At 48.2% G+C, this 22,555-nt stretch overlaps 1 protein-coding gene across 1 annotated transcript in view; it reads left to right on the top strand.

Annotated features, from left to right (window-relative positions):
• The window catches only part of LOC137344319 (uncharacterized), a 35,297-nt gene extending 13,336 nt beyond the window's left edge, over positions 1-21,961 (top strand). Inside the window, exons 2-5 of the mRNA XM_068007180.1 lie at positions 4-137; positions 10,277-11,610; positions 14,667-15,392; positions 18,954-21,961. Of these exons, the coding sequence (XP_067863281.1) occupies positions 4-137; positions 10,277-11,610; positions 14,667-15,392; positions 18,954-19,433 (2,674 nt within the window). The 3' untranslated portion in view covers positions 19,434-21,961. The remainder of the gene's footprint in view (positions 1-3; positions 138-10,276; positions 11,611-14,666; positions 15,393-18,953) is intronic.
• Positions 21,962-22,555: the final 594 nt, after the last annotated feature.

Genomic DNA, 22,555 nt, shown 5'->3' with positions numbered 1-22,555 from the left:
CAGCGCGGGGTGGCAGCGGCCGGAGCCGGAGCCGGAGGGACGCGCTCAGCCGGACTGGTCACACAGCACCTTCCGCGGGGCACCGACACGGCGGGGAGCGGCCCGAGGACACGGCGGGGCCGGACCAGACTCCGTAGGTAACCGCTTGAATTCACTCCGAGCGCGGCACCGCTCGCAGCCCAGCCGGGGCCGGGGCTCGGTCACCGCCGGGCCCGCATCATCCCGGCCGGACCGAGCCTGGACCCAGTCCCCGGCTCCTCCGATGCTCGCGGGCCTCTAGGCCTCTCCGCTCAGTAACGGGGGCCGGGCGGGGAGCCGCTGCCTCTCCGGGCTGTGGCGGGGTCGCCTGGGCTGACATCGGAACTCTGACGTGCCCCAGTGCCGCCATTTCACGGCCGGCCACTGGCGGAGGGCAGAGAGCGAGAGGCTGGAGGGAGAGAGGAGAGGAGGAGAGAGGGGAGGGGGAGAGGGAGAGAGAGAGAGAGAGGGAGAGAGAGAGAGGGAGGGGAGGGAGAGAGGGAGGGGAGGGGGAGAGGGAGGGGAGGGGAGAGGAGGAGGGAGAGGGAGGGGAGGGGGAGAGGAGGAGGGAGAGGGAGGGGAGGGGGAGAGGAGGGGAGGGGAGGGAGAGGGGGGAGAGGGAGAGAGAGGGAGGGGAGGGGGGGGGAGGGAGGGGAGGGGGGGGGAGGGAGGGGAGGGGGAGAGAGAGGGAGAGGGAGGGAGGGAGAGGGAGGGAGGGAGGGAGAGGGAGGGAGGGAGGGAGGGAGGGAGGGAGGGAGGAGGAGAGGGAGGGAGGGAGGGAGGGGAGAGAGAGTGGTGAGAGAGGGAGATAGAGAGACAGGGGGAGAGAGGGAGAGAGAGAGGGGGGAGAGAGAGAGGGAGAGGGGAGAGAGAGAGAGAGAGGGGGAGAGAGGGAGAGAGAGAGGGGGGAGAGGGAGAGGGGAGAGAGAGAGAGAGGGGGAGGGGGAGAGAGGGAGAGACAGGGGGAGAGGGGGAGAGAGAGAGAGGGAGGGGAGGGGGAGAGAGGGAGAGGGGGGGGAGAGAGGGAGAGGGGGGGGAGAGAGGGAGAGGGGGGGGAGAGAGGGGGGGGAGAGAGAGAGAGGGGGGAGAGAGAGAGAGGGGGAGGGGGAGAGAGGAGGGAGGAGAGGAGGGAGATAGAGAGACAGGGGGGAGAGGGAGAGGGAGAGAGAGATGGGAGAGAGAGAGACAGGGGGAGAGAGGGGGGAGAGGGAGAGAGGGTGGTGAGAGAGCGAGAGGCTGGGGGACCAGAGAGCGGCGCTGGAGGGAGAGAGATAGAGTGGAGAGAGAAAGAGAGGGGGGAAGAGAGAGAAAGAGAGGGGGGGGGAAGAGAGAGAAAGAGAGGGGGGGGGAGAGAGAGAAAGAGAGGGGGGGGGAGAGAGAGAAAGAGAGGGGGGGGAAGAGAGAAAGAGAGGGGGGGGAAGAGAGAGAAAGAGAGGTGGGGGGAAGAGAAAGAAAGAGAGGGGGGGGGGAAAGAGAGAGAAAGAGAGGGTGGGGGGAAGAGAGAGAAAGAGAGGGGGGGGGAAGAGAGAGAAAGAGAGGGGGGGGAAGAGAGAGAAAGAGAGGGGGGGGGAAGAGAGAGAAAGAGAGGGGGGGGAAGAGAGAGAAAGAGAGGGGGGGGGAAGAGAGGAAAGAGAGGGGGGGGGAAGAGAGAGAAAGAGGGGGGGGGAAGAGAGAGAAAGAGAGGGGGGGGAAGAGAGAGAAAGAGAGGGGGGGGAAGAGAGAGAAGAGAGGGGGGGGGAAGAGAGAGAAAAGAGAGGGGGGGGGGAAGAGAGAGAAAGAGAGGGGGGGGAAAGAGAGAGAAAGAGAGGGGGGGGAAGAGAGAGAAAGAGAGGGGGGGGAAGAGAGAGAAAGAGAGGGGGGGAAGAAGAGAGAGAAAGAGAGGGGGGGAAAGAGAGAGAAAGAGAGGGGGGGAAGAGAGAAAGAGAGGGGGGGGGAAAGAGAAAGAGAGAGGGGGGGGGAGAGAGAGAAAGAGAGGGGGGGAGAGAGAGAAAGAGAGGGGGGGAGAAAGAGAGAGGGGGGGAAAGAGAGGGAGAGAAAGAAAAACAGACAGAGAGAGAGAGAGAGGGGGGAGAGAGAGAGAGAAAGAAAAAAAAGACAGGGGGAGAGAGAGACAGTGAGAGGGAGAGAAAGAAAAACAGAGAGAAAGAGACAGAGAGAGGGGGAGAGACAGACAGACAGACACACAGGGAGAGAGAGAGAGACAAAGATATAGATATAGAGAGAAAAAGATAGAGAAAGAAAAAGAGAGAGAGAGAGAGGGGGAGGGGAGAGAGAGAGAGAGAGAGAGAGGTAGACAGACAGACAGACAGAGAGGCTGGTGGTGGTGGGGGGGGGCCCACAGGGCGGCACTGGAGGACGAGAGAGAGACAGACAGACAGGGAGCGAGAGGCTGGGGTGGGGTGGGGGTGCACAGCGGCGCTGACAGACAGACGAGAGAGAGACAGGTAGTAGTTAGATAGAGTTAAAGATAGAGACAGACAGACAGATAGAGAGACACACACACAGATTGAGAGGGAAAGAGACAGACGAAGAGAGAGAAACAGCCAGTCAGATAGGCTGTGAATGTGGAGATACACAGAGCACGATGCATTCAGGTGGATCCAACAGCTTTTATTACAAGATCTTTCAATAGATAACTGGTTGTAGTTTTTCAGAGGGACGGTGGAGTGGAGTGGAGTGGAGTGGAGTGGAGTGACATTTAAAAATGGGTCTTCAATTGAAACCCAGTGTATCCTTATGGGTCTTTAGAAAAAGTGATCTGAAAGAGATAAGGCAGGCCAAGGAACCCTTTCATCAGAGCAGACTAATCGTTTTTAAATGCAGATGTCAGGTTACCTTTTAGATAAAAATAAAGGCAGATTTCATCATAACTCAGCAGTACTAGAACTTGTCTATTGCAAAGTCGTTATAAACAGAGGTTCTCTGATGTAGTGAAGAGGTTCACCTCTTCTGTGCAGGAGATCTTGGGCATTAATTCCATTCAGGTTACTTCCAAATTACCTTTGGACTGCAGGCTCACTGGGTTGTAGAGGCCAGTTGAGTGTCGATCAAGCACCCAATGTGGGTCAGAAGGGTGTGCAGATTGGGGCAGCCCCTCTGGCGAATATCCAATCAGTGAATGGTATTTACCTGCCGCCACCAGGGGGCGCTCTGAAGCGTACCTATTGGAGTGAACCTGCCTCATTGGGGCTCCCTACACCCATTGGTCAATCCTTATCTGTTCAAGGCCAAGCAGTCGCTGCACTGGAACACTATGGGACATGGATGGACAGATCCTTCTGTTAGCTGAAATAGATAGAAACCAGCAGTGCTTGTAGGCTGACGAAAGCTCTAGTCCGGAGTAGTACACTACTTCGAGAGCATGTTGAGTTAACTTCTCATCCCAAGCTTTTTAATGTCAGATAAACTAAGACAAACGTGTTGGTTACTTAGTTACTACTTGCGTTTATAGGTAGAATCTCTCCTCATTTAGCGATTTTGTTAACAAGGTCTTGGAAACAGGGTGTGAAAGTTGGTTTTGAAGGACGTGAGAGCTTCTAGTGAACTAAATGCTGCAGCAGCATCTAATTCCCAATAACAGCATCAGTTGTCTTTTTATCGACCAAACCAAGTGGATGCTTCAGACTTAATTGATAGCAGCCACTGGCTGTTTGCAAACCTTAAACGTAGTGTCACCAGATGAGAACAGGAAATGACATATCATTAGCTAAAATACACCAGAAGTTAACACTAGCTTGCTTTTGTTAATTCACTATTAACCAAGTTATTGACTAAGCATTAGTAGAATTATCTGCAGTTTAATGGAGTCGCAGACTGGGATAGACAGGGAAAAACTAACATTGCAGAAGTCCTATATAATTCAGCCCCTTTGCTCTCCAGCTAACTCCATAGCAGTTATTAGCTGCCCCCAGTAAACGGAAACTGGTCTGTTTGGATCTTTGTTTTCCCGTACAGGAGAAAAAGATAAACGTGAGCTTGTGTTAGTGATTGGGGGAGTGCTGTACATTACACCAGAGTTTCATAGAACTTCACTTTGTTCAAAATCATGATCTGAGGTACACTGATGATGATTCACTGTGGTAGGAGGGATCATGCCGAGAGCAGGGTGGATCCTGGCCCCTCTGCTCTTCGAAAGGGAAGCTCCTTAATTTCTCATTGCACTTTTCTCCGGTGATGTTTGTAGTGGCTGAAGTTACACAAGTGGGAGGGACCTCCTGGTGGATTTACTTCTGGGCTTGGGGAGATTGGCCGCACTCAAGCCCAGGATACTAAGGGTCACAGGACTGGCGCTCTCCGACTGCTTGCCCAAGTAAGTGCCTGGATGACCATGGAATATCACCACTAGGTGTCGCACCTTTTTATACATGGCTGACACTGGTAAGATGGTATTTACTGCCTATCCCTGGTTGCTCGGAGTCAACTACATAGTGTGGGGCTGGAGTCCCATGGAGGGGAGACAGAATATGGCTGGCAGGTTCCCTTTCCCTTCAGTAAACCAGGATGACCATGGAATATCACCACTATTATTTTACATTTGTTCTTGGGATGTGGTTGATATCTAGGTGAAGGTATCAAAGGATATGGATCAAAGGCCAGCAAATTGAGCTGAGTTACAGTCCGGCCATGATCTAATAGAATGGCGGAGTAGGCTTTTGTTCCAATGTTCCTTCCCGTGTCACCAGTAGATTCCATGGTCACATTTTGCTACCAGCCCATAAATTACCATGAACTTGCCATGGCAGGATTTAACCTCACCACCTCTGAGTTGCTAGTCCAGTACCATAACCACTGTCCATGTTTAGTGGAAGCTTCTGCAACCACTGGGCATCACAGGGAGTTGCATCTATTGACCCAAAGTTGAAAATTGTTTTTTAATATATGATTGTCACTTTCCGCTTGGGAAGATGTCCCTTTATTAGTGATGGGTTCCTTAAATTAGAGCTGGGGTACTTGCAGTTGTTCCCAATGCCACCCAATGCTTATTGATATGTACAAAACAGCACACTGGCCTTTTATGGCTGGGACCTGGGTTCAAATCTTAGGACCACCGGAGGGAGAGGGTAGTAAATGGAAGTGAAGCGGGCTCTTGAGGTTGGGGCGAGACAGGTTGTTGGGACCGGTTAGATTGGACTATAACGGTGCTGTGCAGTGCCTGAGCTGGGAGATTTGATTTTCAGTCCTGCTTGGTGGCGTGTAGTTTTTTCGAGGAGTACAATGCTGTTTACTTTTCCAGAGGAAGCTGGAAGCCTCTAGTGGTAGTCCATGGTACAATAAGCTCTCTGTTGTCTGAAAGACTATGCTAGTTAAATGACATTAACCCCAAAATGGGCCTGTTTGACGAGATTAATGAGTCTGATGTGTTCTGGTTTTATGATCTCCGATTGCAGTTCCTTGTGGCAACTCCCTACTTCAACTCTGGGTAAGCCTGAAGTTAGTTGCGATTAATGTCTGCGCTCTGGGCCTTCCCTTTGGCTTTCTAGGAGGTTTTTTTGGGGTAGGGCGGGGGGCGCTGGGATTTGCTCCGGCTTTGATTAGATGGAGTTTGGGGATGGCAGTCTGGACCTGAACCAAACCAGACTGGGAGGGCAGCCCACCGGCCGAGGCAATGGGTCCACCGCTGATCGGGCGTTGAAGACGGAAAGTGTATAAAAACAAGGACCATAACGGGATATTGCAGTGTAATTGGGGCTGAGAATGAAGCCGGCCCGTCCCACTCAGTCATAACTTGACGTGTTATTTAGTCCCTACTGCATTTATAGCCCCGCACCCTTGTGTATCGCGCCTCTATTCTGCCCTTATCCCCTGGCTTATATTTGGGTCCCTGTGCAATCTCAACTTTCTTGCTCCTTGTGCTATTACTGCAGGTATAGATCAGACTGCTCACAAGGCACTGTGCAGATATGGTGCTTTGTGATATACCTTATGGGAACTACAGATTGCTGCTGCACGAGTCTTGAATATTAAGTTTAATGTTTAATCTAGCATTATCAAAACAGGAAAGACACAGTGGTGATTGTTTAAACGGTCGAGTAGCGCGGGTTTATACACAAAGCATACACTTACTCTCTTGCACAAGGTGGAAAGACGGGTCTCTTCTACTTTCGCTCCTATGAGCTCGCCTTAAAACCTGGTCTGCCATCCTTATAGGCAAAGGCGTCTTCATCTCTCTGCCCTCCAGTTAGAAGTTCCTCAATGCATTAATTGGGCGTGCACACCCCAGGTGCATTTTGTCAGTCTTTTAAATTTCCCCAGCAAGGGGAGTCGAACGAATCGTTGCATGGGCCGCACGTGTCTGGGGCCAGCTGGAGTATTGCAGGGTGAAGCAATAGGACTCCGAGGTGCTGCCCAGTGGGTCTTATTAGTAGCGAGGATGGCGGCAGATTTCAACCTTTCTCTGGGCCCATTAGCGACCGGCTCCGATTTGAGAAAGTCTGCATACGGGAGTCACGGCTATTCGCATTGAGGGGCGTTACAGGAGATCCATCCCGACTGATGTGGCAGTGCTGACCTTTTGATATTTACTTCCTAAATTCAGAGAGAGAAAACAACATCGCCTTGCAGTGAAAACTGAGGCCGGGTTCAGTCACACTGCAAAGATTACTCCCCTCCAGACAAGAGTGCTAAACCAGGTAGCCCATGTCACAGTGGGACACTTCTAACTCCTGGTTCGTTTTAAGGACCGTACAATCTTCCAGACTGGTGAATGGTTTTAAAATCTAACTCATAACTTTATGAGACTAGAGGGGCGAAGCTCTCCGCTCTTCACTGGAAGTAGACTCTGAGTTCCAATCTTGGTCCCTTCCGCTTTAAATATGGACTAGTTATAAATAACCAGATGCAGTCAGGAATATTGTAGCTGGTAAGGAGATTTGGTAGATCAGGTTACCCCACCGTTCATTTGATGGAGTCAGTGTGGGAAAGAGTTATAAGAATGGTTCTTGGATTGTACTCGCCCTCTCTGACCATCTGTGGGTCAGTGCAGGGTCCGCCAGGTGTAGCGGGGCTGGGGGTGTGCTGACCATCTGTGGGTCAGTGCAGGGTCCGCCAGGTGTAGCGGGGCTGGGGGTGTGCTGACCATCTGTGGGTCAGTGCAGGGTCCGCCAGGTGTAGCGGGGCTGGGGGTGTGCTGACCATCTGTGGGTCAGTGCAGGGTCCGCCAGGTGTAGCGGGGCTGGGGGTGCGCTGACCATCTGTGGGTCAGTGCAGGGTCCGCCAGGTGTAGCGGGGCTGGGGGTGCGCTGACCATCTGTGGGTCAGTGCAGGGTCCGCCAGGTGTAGCGGGGCTGGGGGTGCGCTGACCATCTGTGGGTCAGTGCAGGGTCCGCCAGGTGTAGCGGGGCTGGGGGTGTGCTGACCATCTGTGGGTCAGTGCAGGGTCCGCCAGGTGTAGCGGGGCTGGGGGTGTGCTGACCATCTGTGGGTCAGTGCAGGGTCCGCCAGGTGTAGCGGGGCTGGGGGTGTGCTGACCATCTGTGGGTCAGTGCAGGGTCCGCCAGGTGTAGCGGGGCTGGGGGTGTGCTGACCATCTGTGGGTCAGTGCAGGGTCCGCCAGGTGTAGCGGGGCTGGGGGTGTGCTGACCATCTGTGGGTCAGTGCAGGGTCCGCCAGGTGTAGCGGGGCTGGGGGTGCGCTGACCATCTGTGGGTCAGTGCAGGGTCCGCCAGGTGTAGCGGGGCTGGGGGTGCGCTGACCATCTGTGGGTCAGTGCAGGGTCCGCCAGGTGTAGCGGGGCTGGGGGTGTGCTGACCATCTGTGGGTCAGTGCAGGGTCCGCCAGGTGTAGCGGGGCTGGGGGTGCGCTGACCAGTTGTGGCCACTAGGCAGCGCTGGTTCCTACTCCACCCGTCACACTTCCCGCGCAGGTTAGAAGGAGCGCCCTCCAGTGGTGATCACCGGCTCTCCTGTCCTTGTCAGGTTGCTTTGTCGGATTTCCTCCCATCCTGTGCTCTCTCAAGGTGAAACCATTGCAGATCCAGGGATCATTTCATAGCACTCGACCAAACGATTCGATCAATCGCCACCAAAGCTTACAAATTACTTTCCCGGAGCAAAATCTCACTTTCTTTCGAAAATCAACCGGCAAAGTTCCAGAAGGGGATTGGGACTTAATTGCGACCACCTTCAGGTCTTGCTTTCTTCACATGATCTGAGAAAGTCCAAAACTGAATGGCCGCTCCTGCTCCCATTACAATAGCCGTTGGGCCCCTTCATTAAGCAGTAGCGAACGTTGTGTTTTTCACTCACATTCACCATTTATTCCACAGTGGATAAGTTCAGATGGTGATTGTGCAATCTAAGTGACATAGTGCACAACCAACTGTTCTACATGTTTGGTTCCTCCTCCAATTGAACATTCATAATGTATGCCCTTCAATCGGTATAGAAGGGAGTCTTTGTGTTTATGTATATATATGTGTACATTTGTATGTATATGTATGTATATGTATTTGCTTGTATGTTTGTGTCTGCGTGTGAGTGTATGGGTGTATCTTTCTGAGAATGTATGTTTTTGAATGTGTTTGCTATGTGTGTCTATGTGTTTGTGTGAGAATGCATGAGTCTAAGTATCTGTGCCTGTGCCTGTGCCTGTGTGAGTGTGTATATATATCTGTTCATATGAATCTGTGTGTTTATATGTTTGTGTGAATGTTTATTTTTGTATAGAAAAGCAAAATAAATTTTCTCCTTCCTACGGAAATGTTAAGGACCACGATCCCCCCCCCCCAACATATCACTGTTTTGATAATTCCGTCAGATTATACGTTAAAACACATACTTCCATGGCCTTCTGTGCTACTGTGGCTTTTCTTTGCAGTTTAACCCAGGGTCAGCTGCTGACGCCTGTACATTTGATGTTCAGAGATACTAACACCCTACTGTGTTGTGAACAGGAAGTGGCTCAATTTTAGAAGCAAACAGACATTCTGGTTTCTGATTTCAACTTGCTAGGGCTCATTTTCATGTATTTCAGTGTAATTGTAAATTGACTAATTTTTGTAGCGCTAATTCTGTTGGTGAGCGGTTATATTGGGAGGTGACCAGCACTCCTTAATATCCTTGGACTGGATCCTAAATATAATCTAACGTAATGTGTAATTGGTGAACTTTCTAGGCATTTGGCAGGGAACCCAGCACAGTACAGCTGAAAACCGTGTCAGAAACAACCAGCCATCTCCAAGTGAATGATTCCATATTTTCACTTCTTGATGGGGTGGGGTGGCTAAAATGCTAACATTGAAACGATTGAGTAATTCATTATATTGGCATTCAGGCTCAGCTCTTCACTGTCTCAGTCAACCGTTTTCAGCTGTTTCTTGTTCCTCGGCCCCAAGCACTCTGTGTTCACAGAGTTAGACCATCAGCTTTGTTGCATCTGTGGGAACAGCTGTGAGCGAATTTGAGTTTTGGAGAGGGCGGCCGCTTAGCACAGATTAAAGGCAGATCGTTCATTCACCAAGAGCAAGTATCAGGTTTCCAGTCAACTTGGGTTTCAAGGTCCTCCCACCCCCATGTTTTAACTGCATAGCGCCAAATGGCAAATTACTATCGGGGTACTGGCACCTAGATAGAGGGGAGAAGCCCCGCGAGACATGATATTTGTTGACCCAGACAGAAGTAAGAGGTGTCCAAGAACAGAGCAAATCTGTTTACCCCACGTGTGGATACCTAGTCATCGCTAAACCGCTGAAAAACAGGGAGCACAAACCCATATAGGGGGCCCTCGCCGGTTTTGCTTTTGCCTGTATTGGCACTCGGTGTCCCAGGCAGAGACTGTGGCCGATCCTCCTACCCTCGGCTCTCGCTAAGTGAATCATTTGGACTTAGGGGTGTGCCAACTCGGTGAAACTTCTTTCCACTGACAATTGGAGGGCAGCGCCCGCCCCTGCCTGTGTTGGGTGACTTGGACCCAGAGTGAGCCTTGCTTTGGCTTAGTGTGCTGTGGAACATGAGCGGATGTAGTTAGCCTAAACCAGATTGAGACCCAAGTGAGACCTGCCTCTGGTTGTAGTGTGCATTAACCTCTATCAGCCAGAGGCGCTACTGGGCCAGGCTAAAACAAGTGCCATTTCAGATAGAGCCGATATTTGGATAGGGAGGGAGGCTAGTTTTGGGTTAAGATTCTTTGCGAGAAGTTTTTATGTTGATCTTGCTCTAAACCTGGATGGTTTATTTAATTGTGAATTCGACACTCCCCAGTATAGGTGTTGGTTTACTTGGAGTATAACCTGTAATTAATCTTCCCCTTTTTGTGCTTTCAGGACTTGGAGCCACCACCCAGCCCCCTAAGATCAGAGGACTGCCCCTCCTTGTGCCTCTCAACACTAAGAGGCATCTAGCCAGCGTTCGGGACCGTGTTGAGTGGAGGGTCTCCCACGCCAGCCTCTTCTCTGTGCAAAGCCCCCAGCCACCCATCAGCACTCACTCGAGAGCCTCCTTCCAGGAGGCTGGATCCAGAGGAGCCATGAACCAAAACCAGTTGGGTCCTGAGCCCCAGACGGCACTGACCCCCAAGCCCTCCAGCGGCGGCCAGGCCAGCGGCGGTGAGCAGCTGCACTGCTCCGTTGCCTCTCCTGCAAGTGGTTCGACCGCCAGCCCATCCCCTGCCGCTGGTTCGGGGATAGCGCAGAGTGTGGCCAGCCCCGGGACCTACATCCAGATTCCTGTTAACGCCGAGGTCCGCTGCGTCTCCACCTTCTCCTTGCCCATGGCAGTCCAGCAGAAGATCTTTGGAGGGACTCGCAACCTGCCCAAGGCCGGCGAGGGTAACAAACCCACCACAGCCATTTACATCTGCCCGGTGAACCCAGTTAAGGTGACCGAGGCCAAGCGCCTCTTGCCTTTGGCCCCCAAACCAGCTCCGCTGATCCGCGGGGCTAGGGGTGTGGCTGATCCGGTTCAGGAGACACCCGCCACCTCACCTGCGGCCAAAGTGCAGAGCAAGGAGTCTTCCTCATGGAGACAAGATACCAAAATGAACGGGTCGGGAAAGGAAGCTACTGTTACCCCAACACCTGTTTCCGTTAAATTTTGCAACAATCTGGCCTCTCAAGTGCTGAAGACATTTGTGAAGCAGCAGGCAAAGGGGGCCAGCATGGACAGTTTAATGCAGGCTTACTCCAGCAGCCCATTGGATACCAAGGCTGGGAGTTCATTCAGAGAAAATGCGCTGCTCCTCTTCAATGGACAACTGTACTTCTTGGCCCAAAAGGGCATCGAGATTCCTACCGGTGCAGACAAAGGGAGGCTGCTTCTAAAGGAACCAGGACCACTGGAGCCAAAGGTACTTCTTGGAGAACCAAGATTGGCTGAGCAGAGGCTGTCTCTTGGTGAGCCAGGACCTGTTGAGCAGAGGCTGTCTCTTGGCGAGCCAGGACCTGTTGAGCAGAGGATCGAAACCAGTCAAACCTCACTCAGTACTTCCACTACTATACAGGATGCCGATTCACCTGCAATACGCCATGAACTTGACACGAAAGGAAAGGAGTGTGATGTAAAGAGAGCCAACTGGTTAAATGATCCCAGTGGGATGGGTATGGGTGCCCAGGACACAAGTCTGCATCCAGTTGAGAATGGATTGGACCTGGCCCAACAGGTGAAAAGCATTGAAAACTAGTATCTAACATATCTGCACCTAATCAAATGGGTTCCATGTAACCATCCAGTTAATGATCATAATTATGACCCTTTTGTTATAATGGGAGCCTGTTGTCATATTGGGCAGTGTGTTTGTTGAGCAATCCCTAGTTTCTGCATATTTAATAGTGTAAGTAGAAACAACCTTGGACATGGAACCATTCTTCTCTGGGGGATGAAGCACTCCAACCTAATTCAAAAGGAGTGTAGCCACATAAACCATGAATTGTATTTTTTTTTAACATTTCATGTCGTGTGGCACTGCTGTTTCCTCCCTTGAACCTACCATTTCATCCCTGGGTCGGTCTGCATTTGACTATCTGCTGTTCATCTGGTCCACTTTTGATAATGGTTTCCCTCTGCTCACAATGGTGAATCACTGCAGCTAGCCCAGGGCGGTGGGGCTGATTACATTAAGGTCTAAGTTCCCCAATTCTTTTAATGCATGCTTAAAATATTTTGATTTCTGCAGCAGAGATTGGGGCGGGGGTGGGGGGGGGTTTAACAATATTAGAAATGAACTTCCTGGAGGGGTTGATGAGGAGCATAAGGTAACTAGAGCTGCATTAAATGAGAATTGGGTTCATACTGACTTGTAATAAAAGACTTGTGATTTCAGCAATACCTTGTGTGTTTTAGCACTTGGTGCTGAAAAAGTGATTGGCATAAAGCCAAATTGAAAGTGTTTTACTCCCACGTCGCCTGTGGCAAAACATCACAAAGGCAGTATCGTTTTTTTTAAATGTTCTTTTGCATGGGCAGAAGCCAGGGTTTCACATAAATGGACTTGGAGTGCCATCTGCTGGCAGCTTCAGTCTGAGTTTGAAATGATCTGTGGATTTGAAGGGCAGTGTTTTCAAAGCACTTGCCCTATCTGTCGGAGGGCTCGGAGACTGATCGTGACAGAGCAGTCCATCAACTGATGTGATGTTGGAACGGACAAGCCCAATGCGGAGGTGCTGTGGAGGTTCTCGATGTGTTTGCATTAACTGATTACTGACTCCACATCTCCCCCATTGATGAAGGGCCTCCAAGAAGCTTGCTTTCCTCCTCAGTACCAAGCAGCACTTTTTTCCCCTCAATCATTCTTGCCTCACCAGCTTAGCATTAGTGCAAAGCACTTTTGGGTTTGCACTGACACTTTACATTTGCGGTGTAAATCAGGTGTTACGGCATACACTGAAGCGAGGCCTCTTTCGACAGGGTGTTTTCCTGTGGTGTCTGATCCGGCCTTGACTCTGGAGTCAGGCTGCATTTACATTATAACTCGACATATCAATGCACTCATAAGAACGTGGGAAACATTCAAGAATGAGAGAAGGCTGTTGGCCCACGAATGCCCATCATTCTAATACTCTTAATCATCCACACTCACATCTAATTGTATGCTGAATGCCCCTAAGATCTTTGACTGTGCTACCTTTCCTGGATAAATTTCCAAACTTGCCCATTTTGGGTAAAGAATTTTTTTAGTATCAATTTTATATTTAGTTTTCATGAGCTGAAATGGCCCTCCCCCCAACCCGGGTCTCCTGTGTCCTCTCTTCCTGCCCTCATTGATACTATGGTGATTGCTCCTTTAAATGTTCTGCTCCTGGAGGTTTCTGCTTCTCTGCTCACCATCCTCTGATTTTTCCGTCCACTCACTCCCCTTTAATAATTAGATAATTGTGGACTGGCACACGGAGAAGCAGATAATCCCGGCTACTCATTTCCTCCGCTCTGCATACTCTCCATGCTGAAATGAAGCCTTGCGACACCATCTCCTACTCTAATTCATTGTTTCTGAGAGCCTCAAAGCTGTGGAACTCCTCACCTCCCTCTGCTTTAGTCATTCAGAATGTTGTGACTTGAGTCTTCACCCACAGTAAGGCCCTCCTCGCCATCGCTCTTGTTTTCGCCAAGTTTCATTAGCTTCCTGTGCTCCAAAGAATCGACTTTTTACCTCCGTGCATAAGGCGTGTGTATACATGCACACTAATTGCTTAAGCACCTGCAATCACAGTATTTACAGCTGCTCAAAGAGTTGGCGGCTGAAGTGTTCAGTTCAGTGAATCACACTTCAGTTTTTAAGACCTAGGTTTCCCATTTCCTCTCACAGGTTATGGAACTGACTAGAATATATATTTCACAGGCTTTTCAGTATTTTCAAGGTTCTGGATTGTGTCCCCTCTTAAACTATCATAGAATCTTACAGCACAGAAGGAGGCCATTCAGCCCATTGTGCCTGTGCTGGCTCTTTGGAAGAGCTATCCAATTAGTCCCACTTCCCCACTCTCATAGCCCTGCAAATTTCAAGTATTTATCCAATTCCCTTTTGAAAGTTACTTTTGAATCTGCTTCCACCGCCCTTTCAGGCAGCGCATTCCAGATCATCACAACTCGCTGCGTAAAAAAAAATCTCCTAATCTCCCCTCTGGTTCTTTTCCTCAAATGAAGTGTTCAGTTCAGTGAATCATGCTTCAGTTTTTAAGTCCTAGGTTTCCCTATACCTTTCCTCTCTAAATATTCAACACGCCAATGTCCTTTCGAAGGTATTGGGGGAGAAAAGTGCCATTCAGCCACTAACTCTTTGAGCAGCTGTAAAACTACAGTATAAAACTGCACTGTCTGGGATAATGTGAAGTACTCACATTCTTCATTCTGATCGGGAAATCTGCGATGTGGTTGAAGAACTGCTGAATTATGGGCTGAAGATGGTTTTGGTTATGTCTCGATCTCTGCCCATGAAACCTTTATTCACCTCAGGGGTGCAGTAAAATATAGTGATCTGTTTTTCCCTCTACTTGTTAATTAAACTAGGAGTAGACAGGAGCGTCAAGCAGTTTCCCTTTGCACTCCAGTCCACTTCTTTGCTAAAAGTTACCAATGGAGGGAAATGTAGCGCATAATTTTGTCAATGTGACCCCAAATTTTTTTTTAAAAGTTGTATGGGATACTTTGGGGCTGATTACTCTTTGTGGTGTTTTGTAGTGCAGTACTCTTACTGAAACCTTGCATCTCATATTTTCACAGGTTGTGAAACAGTTGCCTCAGTCCCTTCCAGGAAGCTGTGCAAGAAGGCTTCCGTTTTCTGAGGATAGAGACTTATTGTTAAAAGCAGGAATCGTTGCTGATGTCCGAGTTTGCCTTCATAGAATCTGCACAATAGGCGTTGCTGACACTTCAGGATCTCGGTCGGGAAGTCCCATAAGATATATTCCAGAACTCTTGAAGGAGCCTGATCCGGTGGATTTGAAAGGATGTCCAGAACTCTCTCGGGAACCTGGGCCGGCAGAACTGGAGGAATGCCCAGAGCTCATCAGGGAGCATGACCCAGCAGAATTGGAAGAATGTCCAGAGCTTTTCAAAGAAGCCGGGCCAGCAGATTTGGAAGAATGCCCGGATCACTCGAGGGTGCCTGGCCCAGTAGCATTCCAAGAATGTCCAGAGCTCTCCAAAGAACCTGGCCCAGTAGTAATGGAAGAATGTTCAGCTAGCTTTAGCCCAGCACTATTGGAGGTGTGCCCAGCTATCTCAAGGGAGCCCAGCCCAGTAGCATTGGAAGAATGTCCCGATTATTCAAAAAAACATGTCCCAATAGCAACAGAAGACGGTGTAGATCCCTACACGGCACCTAGCCCAGCCGAATTGGAAGAATATTCAGAACCCCCAGTGAACTCTAGTTCAGTGGATTTGGTGGACTGTCTTTCTGAATCGGAAGATGGATTCCATAGTAAATACAGAAGGAAGAGAAAAGAGGTATTTAATTTTGCTGAGAGTGTGGTGAGGATCTGTTAACACTTAGTGCTGCAGGAAAAGCTGAGGTAGACAAAACTGAAGTTAGAAATTTAGACGGCAAACCAAACCACGCTTCACTCTGCATGAATTGCAATAATTTGGGAGCTCAGTGCCTGCTCTTGGCTGTGTAGTGGTGGTTGTATCATTTCAATGTCTATGAATGGGGGAGTCGTTCAGAATGGAAAGGAAGGGGAATTGATAGTATTGTAAGTGAATGAATTGGTAAATAGTTTTGTCATTAGAATTAGAGTGCTTGTTGTGACTTTTTGTTGGATTCCAGTCTAGCTCTGAAAGGGGAAGGGGAAAATGGTATTCAGAAGATCAATGCTGTGAGTCTGTGTCAAGATTATAGGAGTATTCCATAGGCTCATCTAACTGGAAAAGGGTGCTGGGCTATATGCTGTCTGGGTACCACTGACTGACCCCTGAAAGGCTCAATTTTATTTACAGTAAAATACATTCAGAAACCTCTGTGATGAATTGATGAATGAAGCTTGAGTTCAGTCTCCATGAGGGTAGAGATGAAGGTGGGTACATGTCCCTCCATGGTTACAATGTTAGAGCATTGTTGGGCCAACACTGGACATGCCTGTGGTCGACTCAAATTGACCTGGTGCTGTTTTTTTTTGTACTCGTGTTTTCGCAGCGTCAACCAGTTAAATCTTGACTTGTTTTGGTGCTTTGCTTCTAATTTTGGAATCCGAATAAACAAGTTGAACTTCTCTAGAATTCCCAGTTGCAGATATGACTGGTTAAGCAACCTATTCCCACATGATTAGCCACTGCCTCCCTGTGAAGCTTGGAAATCCACAACCAGTTTAGTGTAGAATACATATCATGTAAGTTCTGCACAAATGGACAATTGGGTTTTTATTCCCCCTTGGTTCCCAGGAAAAATGTCAATATAGAGCCACATTGCTGGTAAATGTAAGCAGATCAGAACAGGCTGACAATCATGAGGGGAAAATTCCAACAGTACGTAAAATTTCACCTATGCCTTGATTGTCGATCTTGGCCATGTTAGTTTATTTCCTGCTATAATTCTCTTCTGAAAGTAATGATTCACGCTGGGGTACAGTTTTGTGGCGCCAACACTCATTTAAACAAGTGAGTGTTCTTCCAAGGTGACCCTGACTCGTGTGTGTCAGCAGGCATCCACCTAAGGGGGCCTCATGACCGAATGCTAGCCTGTCCCCTCGTGCACCTTCAGTATAGGTCACTGGATAGCAGTGGGGGAGCAGGAAGAATGGGCCTGGCTAAGATCTGTTGACTCATTACAGCTTGAAGTTAGGACCGTGCGAGTCTGTGTTTCTCGGTAGATCACGTTGTGGTGAATCTACTCACTGAACCATCACTGGAGGGAGGAGGAGGAGGAGGAGGGAAGGAGGGAGGTTAGCCACCTTGTCCTTTTGTAGTGTGTACTTGTTCAGTTTTACTACAGCTGTTTATGTATTTTGTTGTCGTGGCTGGGAGAGGAAGTCATAAACTGGGATTTCAATACAGCCAGCTAATGGGAATGGATTGAAAAGAGAAAAAATTACAGAATTATAAAACTTACCAGTTGATCTCCTGTGGAAGTGTGCATTGGGATTAAGACCAGGTGGGGTTAGAGGGCTGGGGGTAACTGGACTAGGATACAGAGATGTCTTTCAGTCCCCATTGTAAAGTTGTACATTATTTTAATGTATTTCCATTATAAATTCCCATGTCCACATTTATGATGGAAACTGCTTATGTAAACTTGTCATGCAGTAATTACACACTCCTGCCAGTGGCGGTGCTGTATACAGTTTTCATTATAAATATGGCCATGGGAATTTGCAATGGGAAAATTTGACGGGAAGTGCCCGCAGATGGAAGATTTTTAATAAAGGTAGATTTACTAACACCTTACTCTTGTTTAAAAAACTAGGCCTTATTCTCTTGCTATTGTTATAATACCAAGTGTTGCCTTCTCTTTGTGGTTACCTCTTCCAAAGCTGACTCTCTGCTTTGATATCTCTGTCAAAAGAACAAAGCTATGTTCCATTCTGCTGTCTCCTAAAGGAATTGCCTGTGGCATTTGAAGTATAGCTAATGAAGAAAGAAAGTGGGCTTATATATCATATATCAATATATAGGGTCACCCTTCAGCTAAAGAAAGGTATATCATTGTATTCTGGTTCGTCAATAGGCTACCTGGCTTTTTTTAACTCCTCATCCTCTCCTCTCCCCTCCCCAAGATGTGATTCTGCCTCAGCAATTAGCTTGTTTTCTTTATTAAGAAGTTTTGTTTTTCTCTTGATTTCGCTGTTTTACCCTCTGGTGGGCTCCTCCTGTGATCAAATGGTTGCACAGGAGGGAAAGTCATGAGGCAGGGTCCTCAATGGCCTTTCCTACTTGGGTTTTCCATGATGGTACATGAAGTAGCTGTCGCCAGTCTTGAGCCGTATACTGGCCGCAATCCTGGTTTGTTGAGTTTTTTTAAAAATGTACTTTTATCATCTTATCCAAAAATGGTGACTGACAATTTATGCTATTTAATATTTGCTTGAGGTTGTTGCCTTGAGTGCAGGGAGGAATCAATCTTCTAGTATCAATGCTGGAATGGCATTGAGAACCCAAGTTTGAACCAAAGACTTGGGCGCTGAAATTTAGCCACCCTGAACACACAAGTTTTGCCCCTCTTTGGATGAGCTGTTAATGGGCTACTTCTTGGTAGTGGAACAACTCTGGGGGAGAGATCAGTAGGAGACTAGCCCCACTCATAAAGTCTCGTCTTTGTATTAGCCTTCGCTCTGATTCAGTGAGGACCAGGTGATGAGCAGGATAGAAATGGAAGGACCAGATGCTTAAAATCCTAGTTTTTTGACCAACCTTCAAAGACTGTATAGATCTAAAACTGCTGATGGTGAATATGAGTTACTTGGAATGAAATGTCTCAAATTTTAAATGAACTCCGGGCAGGTTTAAGAAGTGTCTTGGTGATCGAAGAAACCCTGAGCATCTGTAAACTCGGTTTGACACTGTGAAATTATCTCCCTCAGGTAGTCATCCCTCTGGAGTCAGGTGAGGCCTGGCCTCCAGCTTTATACAGCAACTATGCAGCAATGCTGAAGTTGCAGTATAAATACACTTTTGGTTGGCTTCACGTTTATCAGTTAACTAAATTATAAGTGTTTTAATAATCAGAACCGAGCGATCCTGTCGCAGTCCTATATATTGAGCATTTTACAGTTTGAGTTCTATAATCATATTCTGGTTTAGTTTGTGGATTTTAATTGGAGCCAACTGCCATTATTATCCTTGCCAGTTGGACCATCTCTGCCCTGCATTTGCAAAGGCAGAGTCTTCAAATTTTAGCAGAAAATAATTTAGTAATTACTCACACAAACATTAGGATCACTACTAGACTTAGTGCCTTAAAGGTGAGACTTTTGGGTTTAAGCTAAGGATGGAGAAGCACTGGTGCCCTCCATATGCTCTGTCCTATCCTTCTCTAAATGATAAAGACACACTAATCCTTTTAAATCTTCCATGTAGGTTGAAGAAGAGACTCAGACCTCTGGCTGTCTAAACCTGGACTTGACTGATCAATCTGTAAATGCAAAGAGGAGAAAACACCATGAAGAGGACACATGTTCTGAAACCTTTGCTGATTCCCAAATGGAGTCTTGCAGGGACCTTGATGTAGAAAGCCCGGAGACTGTCGAGAATCCTGCTCCAATACTGTCACGCTGTCCCGAAGTTTCATCCTCGCTCGAGCTGAGCAGTCTGACTGCCAAGGAGGAGAAGAGCGCGTCTCCATCCTGTTGTAAACCCCACCCCCCCGAGCAGGAAAGCCCTGCAGGCCTCTCACCGTCCAACCCACTCGAGGTGGATGAAACAGTGCGAGAGGAAAAAATAAATCGCCTCAAACAAATTCTGAAGGAGAAGCAGGAGGCGTTGGATCAGGTGAGGAAGAAAATCGCACTTTCAAGTCCTGCCTCGTATTCTGCTACATTGGAGTCCTTTACACTGTAGATCATGGAACGAACTGTTTATGATAGATAAGGTGTGTTAAACACCAACCTTCAAGAAGGTAATGGGAAGTCTTACCTACAAATACAGGAAACCTGACACTGGATAGCATTAAAGATTGCCAACGACCGCCTCCCAAGGAGTGCTGCAACTGTCAAAGATTCCTACAGGAAGGTAGTGACCCATACTTGTACCTGTATATTTAAATTCAATAGTTGTGAATAGTCACTTTATTTTAAAAAAAACGATTTCTACGTTGTTTTTTGAAATTCCAAGATTTCGATTGTATTTTGCTATCTGCGTGTATAGAATATTGGGGTGTTTAATAGAGCTCTTTTTTCCCATTGTCCAAAAAAAATCATTGTTGTTTACTATTGTTTAATATTAAAAGGCTCTTGAAATAAACCTGTTGTATTAAATAAAGATTAGCTGGGCAGCATAAGAATGCAGTTTCATCTCAAAAATGTTGGAAGCAGGAAAGTTTTTAATTTATGATTCTCACCTTTCGGTACTTTATTGAGATTCTATCCAGGGTCGTGAGGTTATAGTGAGTGAATAAATCAAATGTGTTTCTACTGAATTGGGGGTTCCAGCATTTTATTGGTGTTGTGAGATCATCATCTGCAGTTATGTCCATTTTTCTGTGAAGATCGGTGGCCGTAGTCCTATCCTGTGCAGTTTTGCCTGGGATTTCATGTGGATCCTAGCCCTCGGGTGACCATGCATTGCCAGAAGCACTACTTTGCACAGTGTAATGAGCAGATGCCTTTACTAAGGAGCTGTGGTGGTGAATCGGAAGGGGCATTAACCTCCCTTTTTTGCTCGTCAGGGCTTTGCCAGAGTGCTGAGAAAGATGTTTTGATTGGAAAATAGCCACAGTCCAGGTGGCCGGGGGCGTTGTGTGGCTGCTGGTTATTCACAGCTGGGGTGAATTCTTTGTATTGAGAGCTGCTCAAGGCAAGAGGAATGATGTGGATTATTATTCATTCAGGATTTGCTTCCTTTTAATATACAAGTGAGGTACTTCAGTGAACAGGGTAGCATAATGGCTGAGATACTGACCTTTCACCTCTGGGACCTGGGTACAAATTTAGCCCACTCTGGCATGATAAATGTCTCCTCTGTCTGCTGGCTGTAAGAGTGCTGTGTGAAACTGGCCAGTCTCAGTCCATTTCCATGTGGATATAAGCCCACAACCAAAAACTGTCCCTAATTTGGCAATAATTGGGAATTCCACTTTGAGGCCACAGGATGGCCGGTGTGGGAAATGGAAAATAATGTCACACTGGTGTAGGTCAGGGATTGAGGTGGAGGAGAGGGAGCTTTACTCTGGCAGTGCTAGGATCAATGTGGGAGTGCTTGATACTGCCGCTGGGTCCTTGAAAGGGGAAGAGTTTGGTTCCCCAGCCTTTGGCTTGATGAGCGCAAAAAACAAGTGAGGTAGTTGAAGCGATCACCTTCAGCCATGACGACTGGTTCATTGTAAGATGTTGTATAGCAAACCACAGCCTGGATCATCCTGCCTGCATTGCCCGCTGGATTTGCACTCAGGTGCTAGTGAGAGGGGGGAGGGGGGGGACAGAGAATACTCCCACTTTAACATCCGGTGGTAGCAGCACATACTCTGTTATTGCACAACGTAAATGTAAAGCTCCCCTTGTACAATAGAAAAGGTTACTCTGGTTCAGTGTAACCTTGACTTCAGAAAGGGCCAGGAAGCACTTCTTCACACAATGTGACCGATACGTGGGAGTAGCCTTCAAGGTAAAGGACTGAAAATCTCAAATCGTTGTAGATCGTTGGGAGGGAGGGAAGGATGAATGAGCTGGGACTTGCATGGCCTCCAATTCTCAGTGGAGGTTTTGTAACCCATGCTCAGTCCTTCAGATACCTAATCCATACGTCACAGCAAGCAGTGTGTAAACAGTGCCTCATACCCTTCTGACCTATCTTGTACTGATCTTTATCATGCTATTTCTTTTTTAATTCATTCTTGGGATATGGGTGTTGCAAGCAACGCCAGCATTTATTGCCCATCCCTAGCTGCCCTTGAGAAGATGGTGGCCACCTTCTTGAATCACTGGGCTGCACTCCCACAGCGCTGTTACATCGGGAGTGCCAGGATTTTGACCCAGCGACGATGAAGGAACAAGTCAGGATGGCGTGTCACTTGGAGTGGAATTTGGAGGTGACGGTGTTCCTATGTGCCTTGCACAATCCCAACTTTTGAGGAGCACAAATAATGCTGGGACTTCTTCCCACCCCATTTACCAAACTAGCCATTATTACACCCACTGTGTGAAGGTACCAGTTATTATCCATAGTTTTCTGCCTGGTGCCTTTCTCTGATTCATACAGTAAAAATGTTTCCATATGGGCAGGATCCTCAGTGCCATCATCCTGGACTGGCTTTGAACACAGCGGTTGGGGTGAAAGAGCAGTAACATACAAAGCTACCTATGTGTTCATTTTTTGAGATGTAGTCAAGGTGGGTTGTTGGAATATAGTAAATAAAACAAGCATTTAACAGATTGTGCAGTTGAGTGGTTAATTTTATTTAGAATTGCTACACTGAATACAGGTCAAAGTAGGTGCCAGTCCTTGCTCAGTGGGAGCACTTTCACCTCTGAATCAAAAGGTTGTTGGTTCAAGCCCCTCTCCAGAGATTTGAACACATAATCTAGACTGACACTGCGCAGAGGGAGTGCTGCACTGTCACAGGTGTCTTTTCTCAGATGAGATGTTAAACAGAGGCTCCACCTGCCCTGAAAAGTAGATGTAAAAGATGCTATAGCCCTACGCAAAGAACAGCATGCGCGGTGTCCTGGAAAATATTTATCCCTCAACCAACTTCACAAACATTATCTGGTCATTTATGGTGCGTTTGCAGCCATCTTCAGCCAGAAGTGCCGAGTGGATGATCCATCTCTGCCTCCTCCCGAGATCCCCACCATCACAGAAGCCAGTCTTCAGCCAATTCAATTCACTCCATGTAGTATCAAGAAACGGCTGAGTGCACTGGATACAGCAAAGGCGATGGGCCCCGACAACATCCCGGCAGTAGTGCTGAAGACTTGTGTTCCCGAACTAGCTGCGCCTCTAGCCAAGCTGTTCCAGTATAGCTA

Source organism: Heptranchias perlo, chromosome 27 (assembly GCF_035084215.1).
Source record: "Heptranchias perlo isolate sHepPer1 chromosome 27, sHepPer1.hap1, whole genome shotgun sequence".
NCBI classification, from domain to species: domain Eukaryota; kingdom Metazoa; phylum Chordata; class Chondrichthyes; order Hexanchiformes; family Hexanchidae; genus Heptranchias; species Heptranchias perlo.
This window is presented reverse-complemented; position numbering and strand designations above follow the sequence as displayed.